At 43.7% G+C, this 23978-nt stretch overlaps 2 protein-coding genes across 5 annotated transcripts in view; one reads left to right on the top strand and one right to left on the bottom strand.

Annotated features, from left to right (window-relative positions):
- The window catches only part of COLGALT2 (collagen beta(1-O)galactosyltransferase 2), a 59733-nt gene extending 50120 nt beyond the window's left edge, over window positions 1-9613 (top strand). The window contains exons 8-12 of the mRNA XM_081915099.1: window positions 2219-2325; window positions 4110-4242; window positions 4713-4840; window positions 5589-5795; window positions 7511-9613. Of these exons, the coding sequence (XP_081771225.1) occupies window positions 2219-2325; window positions 4110-4242; window positions 4713-4840; window positions 5589-5795; window positions 7511-7787 (852 nt within the window). The 3' untranslated portion in view covers window positions 7788-9613. The remainder of the gene's footprint in view (window positions 1-2218; window positions 2326-4109; window positions 4243-4712; window positions 4841-5588; window positions 5796-7510) is intronic.
- Window positions 9614-12487: 2874 nt separating this feature from the next.
- Window positions 12488-23978, bottom strand: part of RGL1 (ral guanine nucleotide dissociation stimulator like 1) — a 120427-nt gene continuing 108936 nt past the window's right edge. For all 4 annotated transcript variants that reach the window (XM_081915080.1, XM_081915082.1, XM_081915081.1 and 1 more), the window contains 5 exons: window positions 22867-22956; window positions 20841-21027; window positions 18125-18379; window positions 16526-16640; window positions 12488-15204 (listed from right to left, as the gene is read on the bottom strand). In XM_081915080.1, coding sequence (XP_081771206.1) covers window positions 15017-15204; window positions 16526-16640; window positions 18125-18379; window positions 20841-21027; window positions 22867-22956 — 835 coding nt within the window. In that variant the 3' untranslated portion in view covers window positions 12488-15016. The remainder of the gene's footprint in view (window positions 15205-16525; window positions 16641-18124; window positions 18380-20840; window positions 21028-22866; window positions 22957-23978) is intronic.

Below are 23978 nucleotides of genomic sequence, written 5' to 3'. Positions count from 1 at the left end.
TTGTAGCCATCCTGTATTGGCATCTCTGGCTCCCTCCTAAAGTCATACAAGGAGATTATCATAAGAACTACGCAGTGGCTCTTTCTGAACTGCCTTCTTAACAAATCCTGTTGTGCTTATGAGGCATTAAGCATGATATGGCATTTGTAAATATGGTGTGGAACATTGAGAGTTCATTGGCTTGGGTGAGGGTAAGTTTGTTTTTTAGTCTATTCAGGTGATAGTTGATAAGAGGATGGCGGGGAGAAAGCACCTCCTGCCTGCAGGAGTTTCCCCCTCATAGGGTCTTCGTGCCCCCCCCCCCACCAGACCCACTGTTTGAGAACCACTGACACAGAAGAACACCGTGTACAAGGAGGTGGGTTAAAGAAAGTTCAGAGATCTTCTGTGCATTGAATAACAGCGCCCCCCACAGGACCATTGAATCCTGTTCAGCAGTTGGGGAGGGACTGATGCAAATCTGCCTCTTGTCACTTGTCCTCAACCCTGAAGGAGCTGTGCCCAGTTTCTCCAGCCTTGATGGCTCTCTGTTTACATGGCTTGTATAATTCAATGCAGAGACAGTGCCTGGTTTTGTGACAGACAGACTATGTTTGGAGCTGATCCTGCCTGCCTGACCTGTGTTTTAAAATATGTTGTTGATTTGTGGCTGCATTATTTGCCAGCCTTATTTATCTGTGTCCTGTTTGGAGGAAGAGCTGGAGCACAAGCTGGTTTTATTTTTGTCTGCTTGTTTCTGCGCCCAATACTTGAAGGCTTGCCTTTAGCAAGGAGGGCATCCCAAGGACCTGCACACAAGGACCTGCACACAAACTTTCCACCCACTGTTTACTAGTGGCGGTGGTGTGTGTGTTTAAAAAATAGTAGGATAAACCTTGAGTTCAGACAAAGTAGGTGCCAATGTGTTCTTAGTCCCAGCAGAATAACTAAAATGCATGCGCATCTTGGGGAAGGGCCATACCTCATAAGTACAGCATGTGCTTTGTATTCAGAAGGTCTCAGTTTTAATCGCTGGCATCTCCAGGTTGAACTTCCTGAAATCTTGGACAGCTGCTGCCAGACATTTACCTGATTGACATAATCCTGAGTCAGAGCTAATTTAGTCTTGGCGGTTGACTTAGTCTTTGCTATGTTTGAACATGCAGACCCATCCAGGCAGACTAACCCTTGCTTGATTTCTGTCAGCAAACTAAAGTGAAGCCAGGATTTGTTGTGGGTTTACAAACCTTGGCTTTTAAAAACTAAGGTTTAGTGCAGTAATAAGGCCCGTGGGCCAGATGCGGTCCAATTGCCTCCTCAATCCGGTCCACAGATGGTCCGGGAATCAGCATGCTTTTACACGAGTAGAATGTGTGCTTTTATTTAAAATGCATCTATGGGTTATTTGTGGGGCATAGGAATTCGTTCATTTCCCCCCCCCCAAAAAATATAGTCCGGCTGACCATGGTCTGAGGGACAGTGGACCGGCCCGCGGCTGAAAAAGGTTGCTGGCCCCTGGTTTAGTGTTAAGCAAACTATGGTTTGTTTCCCCAGACCACACACTCATCAAGCCAGAAAGTCATGAGGAAAGAACAGCTGGAAAACAAAACCAAGCTGTGGGGAAACATGTTATACAGTGGTACCTCGGGTTAAGTACTTAATTAGTTCTGGAGGTCCGTACTTAACCTGAAACTGTTCTTAACCTGAAGCACCACTTTAGCTAATGGGGCCTCCTGCTGCCGGAGCACGATTTCTGTTCTCATCCTGAAGCAAAGTTCTTAACCTGAACCACTATTTCTGGGTTAGCGGAGTCTGTAACCTGAAGCGTATGTAACCCGAGGTACCACTGTAGTTTGTTTTCTTGCTTGTCTGTAAGGTGATGTTATTCACTGAGCAAACCATGATTACAACATGACATAGCATTACAGTATGTGGGAATGAAGCCACAGTGTAGATAATAGTGAGGTAGGAGTCAGTTAAGGCAGTGTCTTATGTTCATACGTACAAGTGTAGAATTATCAACTCTTCTCCCAATTTATTTGAGTTCTTAGCAGTTTTTTCCATTTCAAATTTACTTTTACACTTGTTTGAACAATTAAATTTTTATTTTTTTACTTCTTAGGTGTTGATTATATTTTGATTATGTTGATAAAAAACATAAACTTTTCAATTCTGTCACGCAAATGTCCCATTGCCTTGTTCAGATTTGCACTGAACCTCCTGGCTTCTTTCTCTGTAGATTTTTATGATCAACCTCAAGCGCCGGAACGACAGGCGGGACAGAATGCTGCGAACTTTGTACGAGCAGGAAATTGCAGTCAAACTAGTGGAAGCTGTGGATGGAACGTGAGTAGATGGTTATGGTATTTTGTCTTTTTTATTAACGTGCTGCCATTTGTGAATTATAAACACTGGGTGATGCAACGTTTGAACATTCTGTCTTGACAACCCCACTAGATTGTTTTCAGTGCTGTGAATTAGATGGCTAGCGGAAATTGAGTGTGTGATGCATCGTTTGCCAGTGAGTAGTAGTGTGCTATCAGAAAGGCAGGCTTCTCGGAGCCAGAGATGAGGGTCTCTGCATGAGGTCTCTGCATGAGTCAGCTGCTCTGGCCTTCCAACTAGCCTCTGCTGAGTCTGGTCAGTTTTGGTGCATCTCTCTGAACTGGGAAATTGGAGCAGCTGGTCACTGAGAGACAGAGCAGAATTCCCTGTTTTCAGAAGAAGCTGCTCATGGTCTCCCTCCATCCAGTCTGATCAGTGGTTCATACAGATGCACAGAGGAGAGGCTCATCTGAGGACAGGTTATTCTGACTCTTACAAGTTATCTAAACTGTTTAGGGGTTGTAAGAGCAAAGAGGCTCTCAGAGATCTGCAGTATATTTTGATGCACAAAAGATTCTCAAGTTGGCCTTTTCTTTTAATACTCCTGTATAGCTTGTGAACTAGAATATTGTAGAACCAAATTTTAATGAGTTCAATCCCCTGGAGAAATAGAGCGCTATCGGGCTGCTTGCATAGTCTATATTTCCCTGGGAGCTTCCATGGGAAATTTTTGCTGTTAGATTCCTGTACCTGTTGTATTTAAATCCACCTCTCTTAACCGAAATGCAGTTGTTAAGTAGAACTGTCAAGACAGTTTCATATACCCAAAGCTTTCTATAGTTGCACAAGAGACCATTGTTCTAAAGAGGATGTTGATAGCAGGGTTTCTTGCCGTTGGCTCCAAGTCAAGTAGCAGATACCGTCTCATATACTGAGATTTGCTCTCCTCTCACACACAGTCCTCTTGATTAACAAATCCAAGGCCATGTCAACAGCAGATTAATCTTATTAAAGCTCTCAGACTAGAAAGGAAGAATGACTGGGCGGGAGGTGGTGGGGTAACTACCGTATTTTTCGCACCATAGGGCGCACCGGACCATAGGGCGCACCCAGTTTTTTGGGGGGGAAATAAAGGGGAAAAAATTATTTCCCCCCCAGGCGCGGGGCTGGGGCGGGGGAAGCTCGAGCTTCCCCCGACCCCAGCCCCCAAACAGGCAGCTCTCCGCAAGCAGCGGGAGCGCTCCCGCTGTTTGCGGAGAGGTCCGCGAAGCCTGGGCGCGCTGAGCTCAGCGCGCCCAGGCTTCGACATGCAAGCAAGTCTTCACAAGCAGCGGGAGCGCTCCCGCTGCTTGCGGAGAGGTCCAGCGCTGGGCTCCCGCTGCTTGCGGAGAGGTGTGCGAAGCCTGGAGAGCGTGAGGGGTCGGTGCGCACCGACCCCTCTCACTCTCCAGGCTTCAGCGAAAGCCTGCATTCGCACCATAGGACGCACACACATTTCCCCTTCATTTTTGGAGGGGGAAAAGTGCGTCCTATGGTGCGAAAAATACAGTACTTGTAAAGGTTCATCCAGGTAAAAAAATATCCTGCAAATAGAAGACTAGCATTATCTGGAAGAAAAGTTATTGCCACTTGGTGCTGGTTTTCTATTGGCAGAGAGTTTTTAACAGAAGAGAGAATTTAGATGATGTTATCCTTGAAGTCTAAACTGGTGCAGTCTATTCTACCACTTCATTCTTCTGCATGCAGTGACTTTCTTCATATCCTGAAAACCTATGCTTAGGTGACTTAACCCTTGTTCCTTGCAGAGCACTGAATGCAACCCAGCTGAAAGCGCTCAACATAGACATGCTTCCTGGCTACCAGGATCCTTACTCCTCAAGGGTGCTGACTAGAGGAGAGATTGGCTGTTTTCTTAGCCACTACTATATCTGGAAGGAGGTGAAGTCTGTTAACTGCTTGTTTTGGTTGTAATTATCCTGGGATGTATGGGGAAGTCTTTTGAGAGCACTGAAAATGAGATGCCTGTCAGTAACAAAATGGCGGCAGATGGAGGCAGGGTTTGGCATAATCAGCTGAGAACTATTGACATGTTATGTTGACATCTAACCTTACTTTTGAAATTGCTGAATTATTTGCAAAAGCAATTTACTTCTGGCACAGAGTCACCTGCTTTGAAAATTCTACCCCCTTGGCCCTTTATGTCACTTTCAGAGCCTCAAAATAATCAATAAGAATTATAATGTTGCAACAGGTAGATGGATGTGTAGCACAGATGCAGCTTAAAAGAATTTGGCATTGGTTCTGCATCTGGTACAGTTTCAAGCTGTCCCACAGCGGGCAATACAGCTCCAGGTACCATAAGCAGAGTCAGTTTCAGTTCCTTTCCTCCCACAAACTATTCCTTTAAGGTGGAAGACAAGGAGCTGGATAAAGTCCTGGTCATTGAAGATGACGTGCGCTTTGAGCACCAGTTCAAGAAGAAGCTCACAAAGTTAATGGATGATATCGAAAGAGCCCAGCTTGACTGGGAGCTCATGTAAGTAGTGGTCTTCTCTGATTTTGCCTGTGAAAGGTCTTCTCTTCCTTCCATGGATCCATAGGTGTATCTATAAAAGCACCTAACACTGAAATAGGAGAGAAGAATGCCTAATAATTGATCAGCTCTCGCTTTAGGAAAGTGGAGAAAAATGGTGGCTTTTAGGAGGTTTCATTGACATGATTCCAGCACGACTACCACATGCAGATGTTTCCCCAAAGTCTGGAAATTAAGGCACGCTTTTCCAGGAAGTTTGGCCTTTTACTTAAAGCAGTTTATTTGTAGACGGTCCCTTAATTGCTTACTACCAGTGAAAACTGATTGGAAAGTGTCTGATTAGTTTTGGCCAACGTCTCATACAGAAATGCACCAGGCAACCTCTACTAGATAGGAACGTTGGTCTCTCATTTGCTGTGGCTTTATAGCCCCACTGGGCTGCCCTCTCTGGAGATGCAAAACTCATTTTTAAGACAATTTCACTTGGGTTTTGAGTTTTCTTTCTAATATTTATAGCAGAACATGAACTTACTGTCATGAACTGTGTGTGACTGGCTGTTTATTTCTTAGATCTCCATGTTTCTTTGATAAAGCTCAAAACAGCTTCCATGGAGCTCCCAGTGGTTTTCCATCCAGGCAGTGATGAGGTCCACACATGCTTGGATTCAGCTTCGTGGGCCTACATACCTGTGACATGTATGTGAACGGAATGTCAATTCCATGGCAGAACCACCTGTCTTTTTCTTTCTAGATACATTGGCCGGAAACGGATGCAGGTGGAGCGTCCAGAAAAGGCTGTTCCCAATGTCATGAACCTTGTGGAAGCTGATTACTCTTACTGGACGCTGGGCTATGCCCTCTCCTTGCAAGGAGCTCGGAAGCTGATAGGAGCCGAACCTTTCAGCAAGATGTTGCCTGTTGATGAATTCCTTCCAATCATGTACAACAAGCACCCAGTGTAAGTTTAGTTGTGCTGGTTGAGTTGTATTGGACTAGTTAGCTAGGTTTGCACCATACTGCATAGCACTGTGGTAAGCAAGCAAGCACCTGCCTCCTGGGTTACTCAACCAAATTCTGATTGCCTCAGTGGGGAGGAAGCACAATTCAAATTTCTGAGCACAATTAAAAGTGTTGGTGTTGACCTTTAAAGCCCTAAATGGCCTTGGCCCAATATACCTGAAGGAGTGTCTCCACCCCCATCGTCCAGCCCAGACACTGAGGTCCAGTGCCAAGGGCCTTCTGGCGGTTCCCTCACTGTGAGAAGTGCAGTTACAGGGAACCAGGCAGAGGGCCTTCTCGGTGGTGGCGCCGGCCCTGTGGAACACTCTCCTACCAGATGTCAAGGAAATAAACAACTATCTGACGTTTAGAAGACATCCGAAGGCAGCCCTGTTTAGGGACGTTTTTAATGAATGATGTTTTAATGTATTTTTAATCTCTGTTGGAAGTTGCCCAACAGATGGGCGGGGTACAAATAAATAATAATAATAATAATAATAATAATAATTATTATTATTATTATTATTATTATTATTATTATTATTATTATTATTATTTTATTTTCCCATCTCTGGCTGATTTACCAGCTGCATCCCCTTTTGGACAGAGAAGACTTGACCACTGTACTCCATATTCTGATAATTTCGAGTTTGGATTATTGCAATATGATCTACGTGGGGCTGCCCTTTAAGACGATTTGGAAACGTCAACTGATCTGAAATGCAGTGCCCAGATTGCTGGCTGGGCTTTTGTTTATATCTCATATGTTTTAAAATAGTTGCACTGGTTGCCAATTTGCTTTCAGGCCCAATTTAAGGTGCTCATGTTAGTGGTAAAGCCCTAAACAGCTCAGGCCCCAAACACCTGAAAGGCCATTTCCTTCCCTACAGATCTTCTTTGGTGCTGAAATGGTCAGGGTGGCCCGCTGGGGGCTCTCCCACCACCCTCAGAGGCTTGGGGGGCTGATGGCTCAGGAGAGGGCAAAGTTATGGAGCTGCCTCCCAACAGAGGCACATGTGGCACTTTCATTATGCAGCTTTTGACAAATGCTGAAGATGCCCCTCTTTATTCTGGCTTCTGATAGTGCAGATGTGTATTTTTAGGACCCACCTCATTTCTGTGATGGTTAAGTTGTTTTAAACTGTTTTTAATATTGTGTTTTAATTGTGGTAGCCTGCCCTGAGACCTTAGGGTGAAAGGTGGGTAATAATAATAGTAATACTACTACTACTTCTACTTCTACTACTACTAATAATAATAATAGATTGAGGCTGAGTTCACTGAAGAAGTGATTTTCAACTGAACAGCTCTGACCTATCTGTTATGAAATATGAAAGACAAAAAAAATCCCCATGGCTTTAAGGTGTAGTGCTAAAATACAGTGGTACCTCGGGTTACATACGCTTTAGGTTACATACGCTTCAGGTTACAGACTCTGCTAACCCAGAAATAGTGCTTCAGGTTAAGAACTTTGCTTAAGAATAAGAACAGAAATCGGGCTCCAGCAGCACAGCGGCAGCAGGAGGCCCCATTAGCTAAAGTGGTGCTTCAGGTTAAGAACAGTTTCAGGTTAAGTACGGACCTCCGGAATGAATTAAGTACTTAACCCGAGGTACCACTGTACTCCCTTTTGTATCTGTGGCCATGCTGACATTGTTGTTTTCTCCACTTTAGTGCCAAGTACATGGAATACTATGAACCTAGAGACTTGAAAGCCTTCTCTGCTGAGCCTCTGCTGGTCTATCCAACACACTACACTGGGCAGCCAGGATACCTTAGTGACACAGAGACATCCACCATCTGGGACAATGAGACCGTAGCCACTGACTGGGACAGAACCCTCTCTCGGAAATCCCGGCAGCAGGGCCAGATCCACACAGATGCCCAGAACAAGGATGCTCTGCCACCTCAGCCCTCTCTTGACGCAGCGTCTGGAAGGGACGAGCTATGACTGTTCACTGGCCAAGGAACCCCTGACAACATTGGCAACAGCTGGACTTGCCGCATACACCATCTTTTGACCTAGAACCTTTCAGAGATATTAACGTTTTGTCTAAACTGGCAGATGCAGTCATTTTGAGCTGACTGGTTTTAACTGAACAAGTGTCTCCTGCTTTGTAGGAGGAGCGGCTGAGCCTGACTGAGTCAGGTTGGCAGACATCTGAGAAATACTGTATTGACAGTGGGCCATTTTCCCCCATGTCTTGGTTTGTGCCATGGGACCTCTGCTGAGCTGGAGGACTCTAGAGGGCAGCAAGTTTACACTCTGAAAGGACAAAGCTTTCATAAACAATGTCTTTCTACACTTTGTGTAGAATTACTGTATTTATAAAGATTAATATATACAGAGGAGAGGTTTACAGGCCCTTCCATGTTAATTATTGGATTGCTGCCGGGCTTTGTCAACCACGTTCTCTGAGAGAAATCGTATAGGGAGGGGGAGACTGTCAAAGAGTTGCTGCCAAAAATTATCCCGTGGCTTTATCTATCTGAATTACAAGTGGATCTTTATCTTGTCTATTGTGAGTCCTCAAAGGTGCAAATAACTTGTATTTATTTATAGATGCAAGGACTGGTGGTGGTGGTGGTTACGAAGAATTTCTATAGCAACTTCCAACCTGCAAAATTATTTGCAGTCCTTGATCTACAAAGTCTCCCTCATGGGAGCGAAGATGTTAAATGCTATATCACACAGCTTCAGCAATCAGCGTCAGTGGGTGGTTTCCTTGTGTAAGTGAGCCTTTATAGATTAAATCCTACAGGGAAAATCTAAATCCTACAGAGAGAATTTAAATATTGCCTCACACACGATGCTTGTTCACACATTCAGGTCACACATTCAGCAGCAGCACAAGAAATCCCTTCCTGGCATATGTGAGTAAGTGTCTCTCTGACTTCTGCTGCACTTGTGACCCAGCAGCAATTTGAACCCAGATCTCTTCAGATCCATGCTGAGCACTTATATATAAATGAGGCAATCTCAGCTCTGGTTAAGATCCTGTGGTATTCCCTTCACAACTTACAGCAGTTGTCTCTGTTTCCCAAACATTGCAACCTTCCTCCAGCCTCGGGCACAGATACCTTTTTAAAAACTGAAATATCGTCTGGAATAGTTGTCAAGCAGTTGGTCATCAGAACAGAACCCTGCCTCTCCCATTTTATAGGGATAGAAGGGTGAATGGTGAATGTAAACTGAGATGACTATAACACAATGTCTTTTTTTTGAGAGTGAGCAGTCTTAAATATCTCTAGACTGCTAATTCATTTTTAAAATAGACAGACAGACATTATTTGTTTCAAAGACAACACATGAGGGCTCCCTTTCAACATTGTACCAAAGAGAAATCTCTGGTTGTATCAAGCTTGCTGATCTCTGTTTTGTTTAGATGATTTAAACTGTTTGCATACTCAATTCTTGTCTTTCCCACCCCCATCATGAAAATCTCGCTTGTCCATTTTGGGATGAGCTGATACCCTCCCTGTTGGACAGTGTCTCAACACACTAACATCACATCTTTATAAATGCACCAGAAGTCAAGTGGCCATTTAATTTTGTAATGTAGACTTCAGAGTTTGAAGGGAAAATCATTACTGAAACAAAACTTTTTAAATAAAAAACTAAGGGAAGAAACTATATGTTCTTAACCTGCTGTAGATGCTGAACACAGGAATTGTTGTTCTTAGATGGAATAACTGTAGTGTCCTATTACACTCTTTCCTAAAGGGATGATGTTGCTTCTTATCAGCTGGTCTGATAATATATAGCAAGTCAACTTGTCTGTTGTCATGTCTTTTATTTGTGACTTTAAATATTGGCAGTATGGTGTGATGTGATCTGATTGGGCACTCCACAGTCCAGCTGGAGTTTGTCATCTCTGCTTTGAAAGATTAATGACACCTGGTAAAACTCCTTTGGTCTTGAAATGGCTTGGAGGGAGCAGAATCTTGTTGCAGGAGCCAGCTGGATAGTTCTTACTCAGAACTCCAAGCCTGTATACCTGGATATCTCTGACGATGTCCCATCCAGGCACTGAGCCTCAGATGTGCCTAAGATTCAGCAAGGTTGCTTTGGTAGGTGTCTTCAGCCCCGGTGTGGTGGGGCTTCTACAATTGGCCACTTGACTTACAGAGTTCTTCCTGGGAGGAAAGAGTATACTGCAATGATACAGATAAGCGTGGTGTGCCCCTGCCATATCTTTCTCTGTGGTGGAAAGAAGAAGGTGCCTAAGCTAATTGATATCTGAGCACCAGGGGTTTTGATCCTTGCATTACCTCAGCAGTGAATCTGCTGTTCCTGTGCAATCTCATCTTACGATTCTCACCGTGGATGCATGCACTTCCTGTTGGTTTGGAATTGAACTATGTCGTCTCGTTTGAACCATTTAGTACTCTGGGTACAGACGCTCTGGAGAAACGAGAACTGATTGTTGAAAAGTGCAACCACACTATGGAAGTAATTTACCAATTGGCCCTAAATTGTCTGCTTACAGCAGGGACACGGAATTGACAAACTATTGGCCAGACCCAGCCCATGAAGCTTTTCCAACCAGCACACAGTCCCCCACTCTCTTCTCAGCCCCACCCCTATCTTCATAGTGGCAGTGATCAAAAACACCCCCCCATACAAATGCAGGGAACTGCTCATGGAGGAGATGGATCCCTTTCTGCATGGGCAAGGTGTGTGCATTGTGTTGTGTAATGAGGACGGGGCTCTCCTTCCTCACCATACAGCAGAGAAATGATGTAAACTGTGCTCATGCAGAATGAGAGCAGGAATGCCTTGATGCACGCAATGTAAGTTTCATGATACCCATCTGCTATGTTGTAGCCTATCCTGGCTTCTAGTTATGACGCTCTGCAGTGTTTCCTAAAAAATGAAGTCACAAAGCCGTAGCAAGTTGGCATTCCTGCTACACCACAGTGTCCAAAGTAGGACAAAGATGTTCAGAATATAGCTGGGAAGACTTAAAACTGCAGTAAAGAAGGGAGGCTAGTTTTGTGTTTCCTGGTGCATATTTAGGGAGCTATGAACCTTGTTCTTGGAAAAACAAGTCAGTTTCACTTGATTTTTTTTGTGGTTTTCCTCCCCCTTCCTCAAATCCCATTACAATTATCCATAACATTGATGGATGGGAGTGGTGGTAAAATAGTTTTTTTCTGGTATAGCCCAGGATTGTTTAAATACAGCACAGGAGTTTGGAAAGGGTACAAATAAAATGGGAATGAATAGGATCATGACTGTCCAGGGTCTCTTATGGGTAGGGCAGGCATTCTATATTGCACTCTCATCCCTAGGAGAGTTCTTCAAAGAAAGCAAAGTTTTGTTTTCCTTAACAACGGATGTTTCTAAAATCTTAGCACAATGTGTTTTCACTCAAGTGAATTGCTAGGAAGTGATGCAGGGATTTTCATGGCCAGCTTCTTGGGGGCAGAGGAAAGTTCCATGCAAGTCCATGCATAATTTAAGGAAATAGTGGGCGGCTTTCATTTGGTAGTATTCAGTGTTTCCCAGATTGAAAACAGCACATTTCCTTCTTAATTGAAGAAAATAAAAGGAATCTTGTGAAATCATGGAAATGATTATGAGATGAAGCTCTGTCTATTGGAGGGACAGCACTCATCAAAAAGCAAGCAAAGCTTAGGAATGTATAAAGGGGTGGGAATCAGAGGGAAAATTAAGAGCTTAGAGAGTGTCCATGAACAGGAACTGCTGTGAATGTGATATATTACTCTAGCAAAAATTATCTGAACTCTCTTAAGGACAGCTTGATTGATTACACGAATGAATTGCGAAATTTACTCAGACTGCCTAATAATATGTGGTCACTTGCAAGCCACCAATTTGTTCACACCAACTGTACAGCCTCATGAGCAAGTCAACAAACTTAGATGTGCCGAGTTCTTTTACATAATTGGGAGAAAGAACTTCTCCTTGTAACATGTAAGGTTGCAATGTCTGAACTGCATTGTGGCTCAGGTAATTCATTCTGAATGTCCTGATTTCATTAACATTATTGTTAATAACATTACTGTTTCAGTAAGCTGGAATTAATTCACTCTCAAAAACTCAACCCTATGAATGTGATTTCTGATATACACCAGCTATTTCTGAATATTTGCTGTTGGTCTGCTATCCAATGATACTTCATTTCAGCATGTGATACTTTAGTTTGATGTATAAGATCATACTTTTGTTGGCTCAGTGGTAGTGAATCCGTTTTGCATGCAGAAACTCCTGGGCATCTCTAGGTAGGGCTGAGAGACTCCCCCCCCCCCCCGGCTGAAACCCTGGAGAGCTGCTGTTAGTCAGTGGGGACAGTGCTGAGTTAAATGCACTTCTGTGGAGAAGGCAGCTTCCTTTGCTCCTGTGGTTCTGGTGCTCAGTGTGTGCTGGAATCATGCTGGATTGCTGTTATTGCCAAAATCAAAACTCTTCAGATTCTAGAAAGTCCAAAGCACTTGAATTATGAGGTGATTTCAAATCTCAATTTGAAATTCCACATCTAAAACCTGGATTGTGAAATAGTTGTGAATTCTAAGTATCGTCAAGGATAGGTTGCTGATGAAAATCCAACAGTGAACTAGTTTAAATAGCTTAGCAAAAAGGGTGTGCATTAGCACCAAAATAAACGGAACTCTTTACACAGCAGCTGTTAATAATTCTCGCCTTTGTTTAGAAAGACACTTTATCATCACAAGCTTAACAATATAAAAATCTAGCTGATTCTACAGATATATACAGTCTTGAGTATGTGCATATACTTACACACATAACACATTTGTTGCATTGCTTCTTTCACCAGAAAACAACGAAAATGGATCTTGGGTTTTGAAAATCCATCTTAACTCTGGACACTTTTAAGGCTCAGTTTTGAAATAACCCTTCTCTCCTCTAGACAATAACACTGTGCAGGGATTTAAACTAAGTAAGCCAGGAAAGAGTGTGTCTTGAAACAGAAGTTTCGCATAGTGCAAAGTGCATTATCTGATAAGACCAGATGGTTTTTCAAACGCTTGACTGGTGAGCGGTTAGCAGCAACTGTGTATATTCTTCTAAAATAAAGTTCAGTGCCAGAGCAGACCAGGTCCTGCATTCTGTGATCCATATTAAATGGATGTGCATGACTGCTCTTACTTCATAGAACTGCTGGAGCATATTTAGTCATCTCTCGGGCACCTGAAATCTCACTAGGCATTACCCATACACTTTTTCAAGTACATCTCTTGTGGCAGTAATGGCCAGAAACTTGCTTTTTTATTCTTAAAATGAAAGGTGAGATGTTTTAGGAAGCTGAATTCTGCCCCAGGGTTCTTCTTGCTTCTGCTGAAGTGCATTGTATATACGGCTCTGATTATGATCATGTGGTCTGCTTAATACATAGGCCAGGGTCCAAAGAATTGTGAAAGCACTACCATGATTCCAAGGAAACAGGATTTGTCCTTCTCAAACAGCAACACTCCTATCCCCTAAATATGGCAACCCATATTTAGCTTCTAAATAAATTTATGGTACATATTGGAGGGCAGAGCAGAAGAGAGAATGAGAGACAAACGCTTTGCATCAGGTCTTTGGATCCAGACCATGTATTTTAAAATTAGTGCTACTAATGAAGCAAAACCCTCCTTCCATGTGTAACTAAGGCTGTATCGTAAGCATTCTTACAAGGAGGTAAGTCCTATTCACCCTGGTGCAACTTTCTGCCGAGCAATCGCTTGGAGAGCTGCCATTCTAGTTTGCTTTTGGAAAGAGGCATTGGGGGGGGTGGACACCCCACAGTCTGTTCTTGTAAAGGAAAAGGTTGTTCCAGCAAGCAGCCAATGAGGTAGCAGGGGCAGATGAGCAGGTAAGAGGCCACAGCTGCTGAAAGGTAACCAAGGAGGGGAAGGAGCCTTATCTCCAACCAAGAAGAAGTGGAAAGGCTGTCACGAGGCCTCCTCCAATCTCTCCTTCACTACCTTGCCAGCCACCTATCTTCCCTATGGCTTTGATTTCAATCTTTCCTGTGATGATACATCGGCTTAGCATGTGCTCTGAAAGGTGTCGTCACTGAACATGTGGCCAAAATAAAATAGCAATGTGGTGCTCTAAAGGTGGCTACCTTATTTATTCCTTTAAGGATATGCCACATCAGGAAATTACTCAGTTAAAGGCTGTCGTCTAAGAGAAGGGAGCTCCTTTAATCATTAACAAATTCCACGAGGCTGTGGTATCCTCAAATGCTGGCTACTAGTTACATTTGGCTTTTTTGTTTTGTTTTTTAGACTGACTATAAAAACGTGGTTAAATGGTTTGCTACAATGCCAATATGGCTGAATACAGGTAAACAGCTCCACACCTGGAAGGGAGTCAAAGCTGCACACTCCAAAGAAATAGACTTTGACATTCTTTTGATAAATAGGTTAGCAAAGCATAGGAAAACTAAGTAGTGGCATTAAGAAAAGTACTATGCATTTATAGTGTCTTTCCCGCCTTCTCTCTCCCCACAAGAGAACAAGGCCTTCAACTGGATAGTATTTGCTTAATGTTCTGTAGGAAAAAGGGGGTGTATTTTTCCAGCTTAGATCACAGAGTTGGAAAACCGGCATAATATGAAGCTGCATTGCGTGGGGTTAAAACCATTCTAGGAGAGTGGTAATCTCTCCTGGTTTCAGCAGCTCTGTTCCTTTCCCTAAAGTTAGCAGCCCAGCAGGTAGGAAAGAAACCATCAGTCCATCCACACGAGCTTTCTATCAGTGCCATCATTTGGCCAATGGTCAAAATGATGCTCCTCCACTTCTTCCTCCTGTAAATACAGGTGGGATTGGTGGAAGAGCTTTCTTCCGCTTGTTAAAAAAGAAAGAAGGAAAAGAAAGTATTCCCAATTAATACTGGCATAGCAGAGGCTTGAGAGTAATTGAAGAGGATTGCGAAGTTTAGGTGCACTGTACTTTTCATTCCTGGTAGAAAGTGGCCATCTGTTCTTGGAGGCTGTGCAAAAAAGGGGGGGGGTCAGGGAGTGCCTGTAGGCTGTTTTGCACTCAGGTCCATTGTGTATCAAGGCATGCCTGTTAAGAACAAGTGTTAGCTTTGTATTCCCAAAGCTGAATACTGACAAAATCATTGGTGAAGATTGTTGCAATAATGGATAGCGGCAACGGTTGCTTTGAAACCCCATCTGCCTTGCGTTGACTTGTCCATCCTCAAAGTGTGATTTTGCTGTTTCTGTGGCTCCAGCAGCCCTTCTTGTTGGTCCTAGGGAGAGTCAAGCTGGAGCGGCTCCTCAGTTTCACTTCCCTGTCGAGGGAGGTTTTTTTCCGCAGGATGAAGTCAAAGTTCACCTGGCTGTTCATGGCGTAAAAGACATTCGCGCTGTCCGGGATGACTAATTCTGCAATTCAAGGAAATAACAGATGGTAAAATACTCTTCTATTTTTTAGTACAGGAAGCCCACAACTTACCTACTTTTAACTTTTGCGTATTCAGCTTTATGCACTTGGAAGAAACATTAATCCAGGGGGAGGGAGGACTTTGGCAATCCCACGCACCATTGTTAGCTGCTTGAGCATGTTCATTTTTGTAGGAAAGTGGGATACAAATAAAATGAATGAATGAATGAATGAATGTTGACTACACACAATTTTGCCTTTAGGCACAATCCCCGGAACATAACCCCTGTGTAAGTTGCAGGCTTAGCACTGTCTCCTCGTGGTCTGGGTTCGTAACAAAGAAAATTTAACAATGGGTGAGTCTTGCGGGATTCTCTGCACTATGAAGCTAATAGGAAAATGTCCAGCATAATGAGAAGCAGGGCGACCTGTGAATGGCCCCTATGGTGCCGGGACCAGCCCTCTATGATCCCTTACTTCCTTTTTTGCCCTCGTAGCAGGTAGGCGTGAGAGTGTGATATCTTGATTGCTCGAACTACACACAGAAGGGTCTGTGGGCCTCTCTTCCAGCATTGCAGCCCTGGTGCAAGTTGCCTCCTTCCCCAGGCTTTGAACCTCTGAACAAAAGATGCCAGGAGATCCCATTGTGGTCAGAACTCTTGCAGCCCATCTAGCTTCAACCCTCACCCTGGTGGCTCCTCTTTTCTTTGAATGAGCAAGCTGTGCCCTCCGTCCCTGCCAATGGCAACCCATTCATTTTGTCTTGCAGAACTTGCCCATTGTGAAAAGGGGACCTGCCTACCTGTGAAATCATTGCTCCTGCTCTCAACCCCTAGACATCGCTAGCTGGTGACCTAAGAGGTATCACAAGCAGTGAGAAGCAAGAGACTGAATGAGAAGAGCTCCTGCTTTCCTTAGTGTCCGTCTCTGATTCTCCCCCCAACCCACCTTCTCTTACTGTTCCTAGGGAAGGGAGCTTCACAATTCTCCAGTCAAGGCTATACCTACTTTTGAGGTGATGGAATAGAACATGTAGGCAAAGCCTTTGCCTCTTCTCACCTGCATAATCTGTAATTAGCTATGTTTCTTGGGGCACAGCACAATCTTTTACATTGATTGATCAGCTCTGGAGCTCTCCTTGACAAGAAACCTTGAGCAAGTACATTCATCCTATCAAGGATATAAGTACAGAGTGGATAAGTGCATCGTTTTAGACCAGGGGCAACACATTCCGGTGTGCATCTGTCATGTCGGAGTGGTGTAGTGCAGACCTTCCTCTACCTTCGGAATAAGGCAGCACCCACAAGGTGCTGTTTTTCTTACCTTTGTCCTCAGAGATGATCTGCACAAGTTCATAATCCTCTGCAGGATCAGACTCCAGATTATGTTTCAGCATCGCTCTCTGGATGACGGCAGGAGTCTTGTCTTGGCTAGTCAACTGGAAAAAAGTTTACATTAAGGCCAGCATACTCTCAGAAGCAGAATTTAATTATCTGTTCCCTATTATCAGCACACAAGGTATTAAAATGACTGTTTCTGAAATGAAATATCAGCTATGGCTTAAACCTTCAGATGGCAGTGACCTGTGACAACACTTCGTTGAGAAGAAAAGATCGCATCCCAGTGTAGACGCTCTCATCCCCACAAACAAGTCTGTTTGTGCTTATGGAAGGATATGACATCAATCTAGCTCTGCACTGTTCAAACAAATGCTTACTAAACTATGGCATGAAAGTGTGGTTTGGGAAATTAAGTCACCTTGTTGGAGGTGGGGGGAACCTTCGGCCCACAGACCAAATGTGGCCCATCAAGTCTCCCCATTTAGTTCACAAGGTCATTTCCCCCTAATCACACCTATTATATGTGACAACACATACAGAGCAGGCAGGGATGTCATTGGGTCCTATGACTGAAAAGCAGGATTGAACTCCCTGCACATCAGCTGATGAGTTCAAGCCTGCTTGCATACCATGCCCCGCCCCTGTTCACTCACCTGTCCATCACCTGATATCCTTTTGGTGGGTGCTCCCACCCACCTGTCCAAGCTAGCCTGTGGGGTGGGGAGAGGCAAAATTCTGGCCCACAAGGCCAAAACAGTTCCTGATCCCTGCTGTACATTATCCATTCCCCTATATTCTGTCGTTTTGTGGACACTGGTGTAATCCCATGCAGCAGGATTTCCCAGCAGCATGGCCACTACCTGGAAAGCCCGGAGTCTTGACTGAGAGAGCAAGGGGAAAGGCCAGCTGCTGGCAGGCAATACTGAGTAGGATATTCTGCAACTGCCCCAAAGATCTCTTGTGTTGGGGGGTGGCTATGGGTACATGTGAGGCTTCCAGTTTCACTCCAGGGAAAACACAGCAGCTAAGGTCTCTGAAAAAACTGGCCCAGGCCAATTTCTGACTAATTAGAAAACACTAATTATCTCTTAGATTTTTATCTAGCCTCTCTTCTGTTAAGTGGCTTTGTTCAGCAAGCAGAGCTTGGTTCTGTGCACAGAAGAGGGAATGCCTTCCTCGGTGGCTGCTGTGGAAACTCCTTTTAAGATACAGCTTTCGATGGACTCCAGACTGCTGGTTCACCATTTTTTGGGATGATGACAATGTAGTAATAGTAGCAGTAGTATCATCCTTCATCTTGGGTCGGTTCACAGCACAATCACAAAATGTTTGTTAAAAGAGCTTGAAAATACACATAGCAATTTTGCTCCTCAAGGGGAGAGAGAAAAAGATTTGACTTTTTTGCTTTCTCAGTCCTGGTGTGGCTGCGTTCTGTTGCCACCAATCAGCTGGAGCTGGCACCAGGCAAGGAGACTTTTTTTAATGGAACGTGGAGCAAAGTTATACCTAAAAAGCACATGCTCCACCACTGAATGGACGGAAAGTGACCTGAAAGGAAGCCACCCCGACATTCATTACCTACCATGATGCTTTTGTACATATTGCCATTACTGTCTTCTACACTGATGCGAATGATGCAGGTGTCTTCGTTCTGCTGATTGTAAACGGGAGGCGAGACCGTTGAGGTAATGGAGGTGACTGAGATGGAGCGTTTGTGCATTCTGGGGTTGCTGGCCAGTAAAGGAGGAGACGAGAGGGCATTGGTGAAGGATGACAACCCTGATGAAGACGTGTCCATCGAGTGGATAGAGGAACAAGAGGAGGAGGATTCAGAGAGCTAAGGGGGAAATCACAAAATAAGAATATTCATTTTACTAACGTTTGATGTTAAGGATCTGTTCAAAAACCACAGCTTGCTAACTGTGGAGCGCTGGGAAAAAATGAAGAACAGATCTGAGGTTCCTGCCCATCACTTCACACTGAATGTCAGAGGTAATGACTACCACTGGAAAATCCATGTACTTTGGAAAGCAGGATCTCCCTGTGTAAGCATTTCCTTGTACGTACAGTGAAAGGGGACAGAGCATAAGTCTGGGATCCACTCCAGTTCAGGGCTGAAGTATCATCTGAAAAAGGGCATGGGTTTCCAGAAATACAGAAAATGGGTGGTGCCACATATTAGGGACCCCATCTTATTGTGGTCCCATAACATACTGCATGAGACGTTCTGTGTACCATGTTTTAGTGTATGGCACAAAAATGGCAAGCAGAAATGAGAGAGCACTATTTTCACGGTGTTCCTTGATCATTCCAGGTTTGAGGTGGGTTTTTTTTCTATTTGTTTCAACTGAGGCAGCTACAGTCAACCTGTGGGCCCTCCAGATGTTGCCTGACTATTGGATCTGCAGCTGGTTGACTGACTAAACCCAAAGAGTGCTCACAAATGGTTCTTCACCATCCTGGGGGGAAAGTGACAAGTGCTGCAGGGTTCTGTCGTGGGCCCATTGTTCAACATCTTTATAAACAACTTGGATGAAGGAATTCAGGGGGTGCTCATCAAATTTACAAAAGAGACCAAACTGGGAGAAGACAGAGTCGGGATTCATGGTGACCTTAACAGATTGGAGAACTGGGCCCAAACTAACAGAATGAATTTCAATAGGACAAGTGTCAGGTTCTGCACTTAGGCAGGAAGAACCAGATACACAAATATAAGATGTGGGACACTTGGCTTATTAGCAGTACATATGAAAAGGATCTAGGGGTCTGAATAGACCACAAACTTAACATGGGTCAACAGTGCGATGCAGCAGCAAAAAAAGCTAATGCTATTCTAGACTGCATGAACGTAAGTCTATGTCCAGATGAAGGGAAGTGTTAGTCCTTCACACCTGGAGTCCTGTGTCCAGCTCTGGGCCCCACAGTTTAAGAAGGATATTGGCAAACTGGAACTTGTGCAGAGGAGGGTGACCAAAATGATCCAGGGTCTGAAAACCAAGTCTTATAAAGAATGCTGGAGGGAGTTGGGTATGTTTAGCCTGGAGAAGAGGAGGCTGAGAGGAGATATGATAGACATCATCAAATATCTCAAGGGCTGTCACATGGAAGATGGAGCAAAGGTAGGACTTGAACCAATGGCTTCACGTTACATGAAAGACGATTCCAAATAATCTTCAGGAAGAGCTTGATGATGGTAAGAGTTTTTCAACAGAGGACTCTCCCATGAGAAGTGGGCTTTCCTTCCTTCTATTTTAAAAATGTTACTGCTCCTACCAACAAGTTTATGGGAATTTAGTAGGCTCTGTAAAAATGCTTTCCTGCCAACTCATCTAATGAGTGAATATCACCATTTTCTTTGGTAGCTGGAAAGTTTACACTGACCTTGTGTTCTTCTAAGTTGAAGGGAGAAATGATCACTGAGCCATTTAGACCTATGTCTCTAATTACCATTCATATTAAACTTTTGCCTGGAGAAGAGCCATTACAGAAGCTAAGACGGCTTTTGGATTTATATAATTATCCAATAATTACAAACTATCAACACTGTATGTACCCATTAAAGGGCACTGAAAATTTATTCCCTGCATTTAGAAGAGCAGGCCAGCAGATGGCAGCAGATTCAAAGATGTTTTGGAAGCATGTATATTTATCTTGCAAAGGAGCTCTCCCACTGCAGGAGAGAATCTTGCACAGGTCTTTAGGGGTTTCAGTAGGCATGGCTTTGTATATAGCTGGAAACTTAGCCATTGCCCATAAAAACAGAAGCCTTAGAGTTTCCCCAGGGCTCAACTATTTGAGGCTCTTTCATAAATTTTACAATGCCACAAGGTGTGCCGCAAAAAAAGTTGGGGTGGGATTGAGACAAGGAGGAAGATGATGGAAGCAAGAGAAAAGAGGGGAATTAAACACTGTCCGTTCGGTTACGCACAGGGTGGCCTACACACCATGCCTTTAAAGCACCTTTGATGAGTCCCAAGAAACGTCTTCCAAATTTTGGCTTGGAGGACACATGCAGATGCAAAGGCCCAGCCCTGAAGAGCCACATGCAGGCAGAGGGCATGGGCAAAACATAATGCAGCACCCTATCACAGTCGGTGTGGCCTCTCTGCAGTTCCTTCAACCACACACTGACTGACAAACATGAACAGACCCCGCTCTCACACAGGCACCACAGATTTAAACCTCTCTCCTCAGCCCAGTGCTGTTATGAGGGGGAAGGCAGGAGCTGGCAGGCCCAAAGGCTCACCACCCCTCTAGAAATTAAGAGCGGTCTTCTCTGGACTTTGGCAAATACATACTTTCTTCTGGGGCTCATCAGGAGTGTCTGTGGGAGAGATGCAGATGTCCTCAGTCTCTGAATGGTTGGAATCACAAGACGATACGCTGACGGAATCCATGCTTTCACCGGAGCTCCCGCTTGGCGTGGACTTGGGCTGCTCTTTGGTCGGGGTGCTGTTGGCAATTAGGTCAGATCCCAGAAATAACCTGGCGAAAAGCAAGTGAGGAAATGAAAGGGCACCAAGTGCTGGTGGGAAGTAGAGATGCTGAACACGTCTAAGGTATCCTCAAATAACTCCACCCATAAAGCAGATACTGCTATTATGCACAAACCCTTGTATCTCCAAACAGTACATTCAGAAGTGAGATTTAATATGGTGTGAACTGAAGCCCTATAGAACAGGCCTGTACAACTGGTGGCCTACTAGGCCAGAGACATTCTCCTCAACAAACCATCAGTATCACACTCAAAGGGGGAAAAAGTTATTTTTAGGTGACACTGAACTCCAGCTAGACTTAATCATATCTGTTAAGATTCAAACTGTGTCTGTTGGAGATGTAAAGTTATGAATACATACATTCTGGTCATCCCCTAAAATGAGATTGTTCTGGAGTGTTGTATTAGGTGAAACTGACTGCATTGCAGGATATACTCTGTCAATAAATCCACTACTGAGTTTTGTAAAAGATCATGTCCTCTTAGAACACAGAGAAATGATAACATGCCCATATGGCAACTGGTTAGAATAATTGCAGGAAAATCAATGTTCCTGCACTAGATGATTGTATTATTGTGGTCTAGAAAGGCGTCCAAATGATAAGATAGATTATGAGAAGCGAGACAATGTGACAGTTGATTTATTGAAAAACTGAGTGTAAAGAAACAAGGAAATACAGAATCGTTACTGGGAACACTGTAGAATAAGCTAAATCCCAGACTCTTCACCAAACAGAGAAAATCTGTAAAAATGGCTATTTTCCTCGCCTCCCGTAATTAAACATAGGCACTATGCATCTTCAGTTTATTCTTCATTTGCTAAAACCATTTTTGTAAAAGAAATAACAACTTATGGCCTACCGGGCAAAATGCAGTCCAGCCCTGACATGCTGCCTTGCCAAGAAGCCCTTGACAACCAGCCTGGTTTCTCTGCAGTTCCCAGCAGGTAGAAAACAGGAGTTTTATTGAGCCCCTGAAGGGCTGTGGGAGGCTTGGTGAGTCACAAAGCATGTCATATGTTCACTGAGAAAATGGCAAAAGACTTCTGTGGGTGTTTACACAACTGGGCCTCAAAATGCCAAGATTCCCAAAATGTTTTTAACTCAAGGTTTCCTCTTCTTCAAGCAAATTTTGTTCATTAGGACACTGCCTCTTGGATCAATCAAGTTAGAGCACAAGCCCGCTACAGTTATGCACCTTTATGGAAGGCTGTTGTTTCAGCAAAGACATTTTAGTCACATCATCACCACCATCATTTGAGATGATTAATCAATTACAATGCTCAATTAAAGCTGCATATGCAGCAAGGTGCAGCACAGGTAAGGGAAATTCCTGATTACCGTAATTGGGGGGCATTTTTGATCCCTTAATTCAATGAATTGATGTTGCAGTTCTAGTTTTTAAAGCCCCCTTATGTGAAGGGAGAGTTAAACACCGGCTTAAAGCAGTGGGATTTTAAAGTGCTGAAACTTGGATGCATGATGGCCTTGGTTTTGAAATTTTTAAAAAATGCAGGTCCTTCCTAGCCTCAGATGCATGGGTGAAGGCTTGTTTTTTAAATGGAATTAAGTACATGTGAGTAACTTGATGATTCTATAAGCTACACCATAGTTTAGCACAGATGTACAAGGTTTGTTCTTTGGCTACAGGCTGTGGTTAAGGAGGAGGGAGCTGAACCATGATCCCAGAAACCAAACCTTGGCTTAGCTGCCACATCACACCAGGCTAAAGGAAGGTGTGAGTGAGCTCCTGTCTGGAGGTGAGGGGGGTTATTCATAGTGCAGTGCTGTTCAGCCAAGCCCACACCAACGCCCTCAATCCATACTCACAGGCTAAGCCTCTTCACCATGCTCTTCCGAGGTTTTGGTGATGTGGTCGTTGTGTCAACAGCTGCCTCCACCTCACAGGAGAGGGCATAGCTGCAAAATGGAGGTCACTTTGGAGTTAGGACCACATTATAATCTTGCTAAACGTGAAATAAAGTACCTGAATCAAAGCAACGTTTTGGCTATGCATGATTATTATTTAATAAATTTGTATACTGCCCTTCATCCATAGATCTCAGGATGGTTTACAGCATAAAAATGCAAGATAAAAACACAAATTACATAATAAAAACAAAAACAAAACAATTACTCTTATTAAAATTACTTAAGGCAAATGGCATAAATACTGAGTTGCATTTTTTTTGCTGCACAGTAATTCCTTTTATTATGCACTTCATCTAAACAAAATAGGACACGTTCTCTGGGGTCTAAGTTAAAAGTTAGCCAGGGTGGTATGTAACCATGTGATCCATCATAGCCCTATGGGGAGTAGATATCAGTGTGGCCAGGGCAGAGTGGGAGCAGCTATGTAGCTGATCAAGATAACATGTGAATGAGCACAGGCAGGTATCAGGAAGAGATCAGGACCAGTCTGGGTACCCATGCACACCACAGACATTATTGGATGAGTTTATAAAATAGTATCTAAAACTTACTAGATACTGTACCATACACAGATAAAAGTAAACAAGTCCCTACTTGCAGGCTCACAATCTAAATTTTAAAAAATGGCACAAAAGGGGGGGGAAGGAAAACTACATGTGAGCAAAGCTAAAAGGAACACAGGGAGTAATAAGAAGAAAAGGTAGTCTCCACAGCAGCTAAGCCACATGTTATACATGGGTTGTAAGTTGTCATAGATGCTGGCTAACCATCCTTGGCTCAGAAGACTGTTGGCTAATAGTAAAAAACTACAGATTTTACTTTAGTGAGCCATTTCAGAATTAACAAAGGAATGTTAATGTGTCCTGATGGCTTATAATCTACCCTTTAGATGGTAAGACTACTCCAAACTAGAGGGAGGAGCAGAAAAGGTTTGGAGCCACATTCACAGTAGATGGAGAAAGAGGGGGAAGTGCAGCCTTGCAGCAGCTGCATAGGTTTATCTCTAATAA

This window comes from Podarcis melisellensis, assembly GCF_964234715.1.
Source record: "Podarcis melisellensis genome assembly, chromosome: 6".
In the NCBI taxonomy this organism is placed as follows: domain Eukaryota; kingdom Metazoa; phylum Chordata; class Lepidosauria; order Squamata; family Lacertidae; genus Podarcis; species Podarcis melisellensis.
Note: the sequence above shows the minus strand (reverse complement) of the source record. Positions and strands in the feature narration are given on the sequence as shown.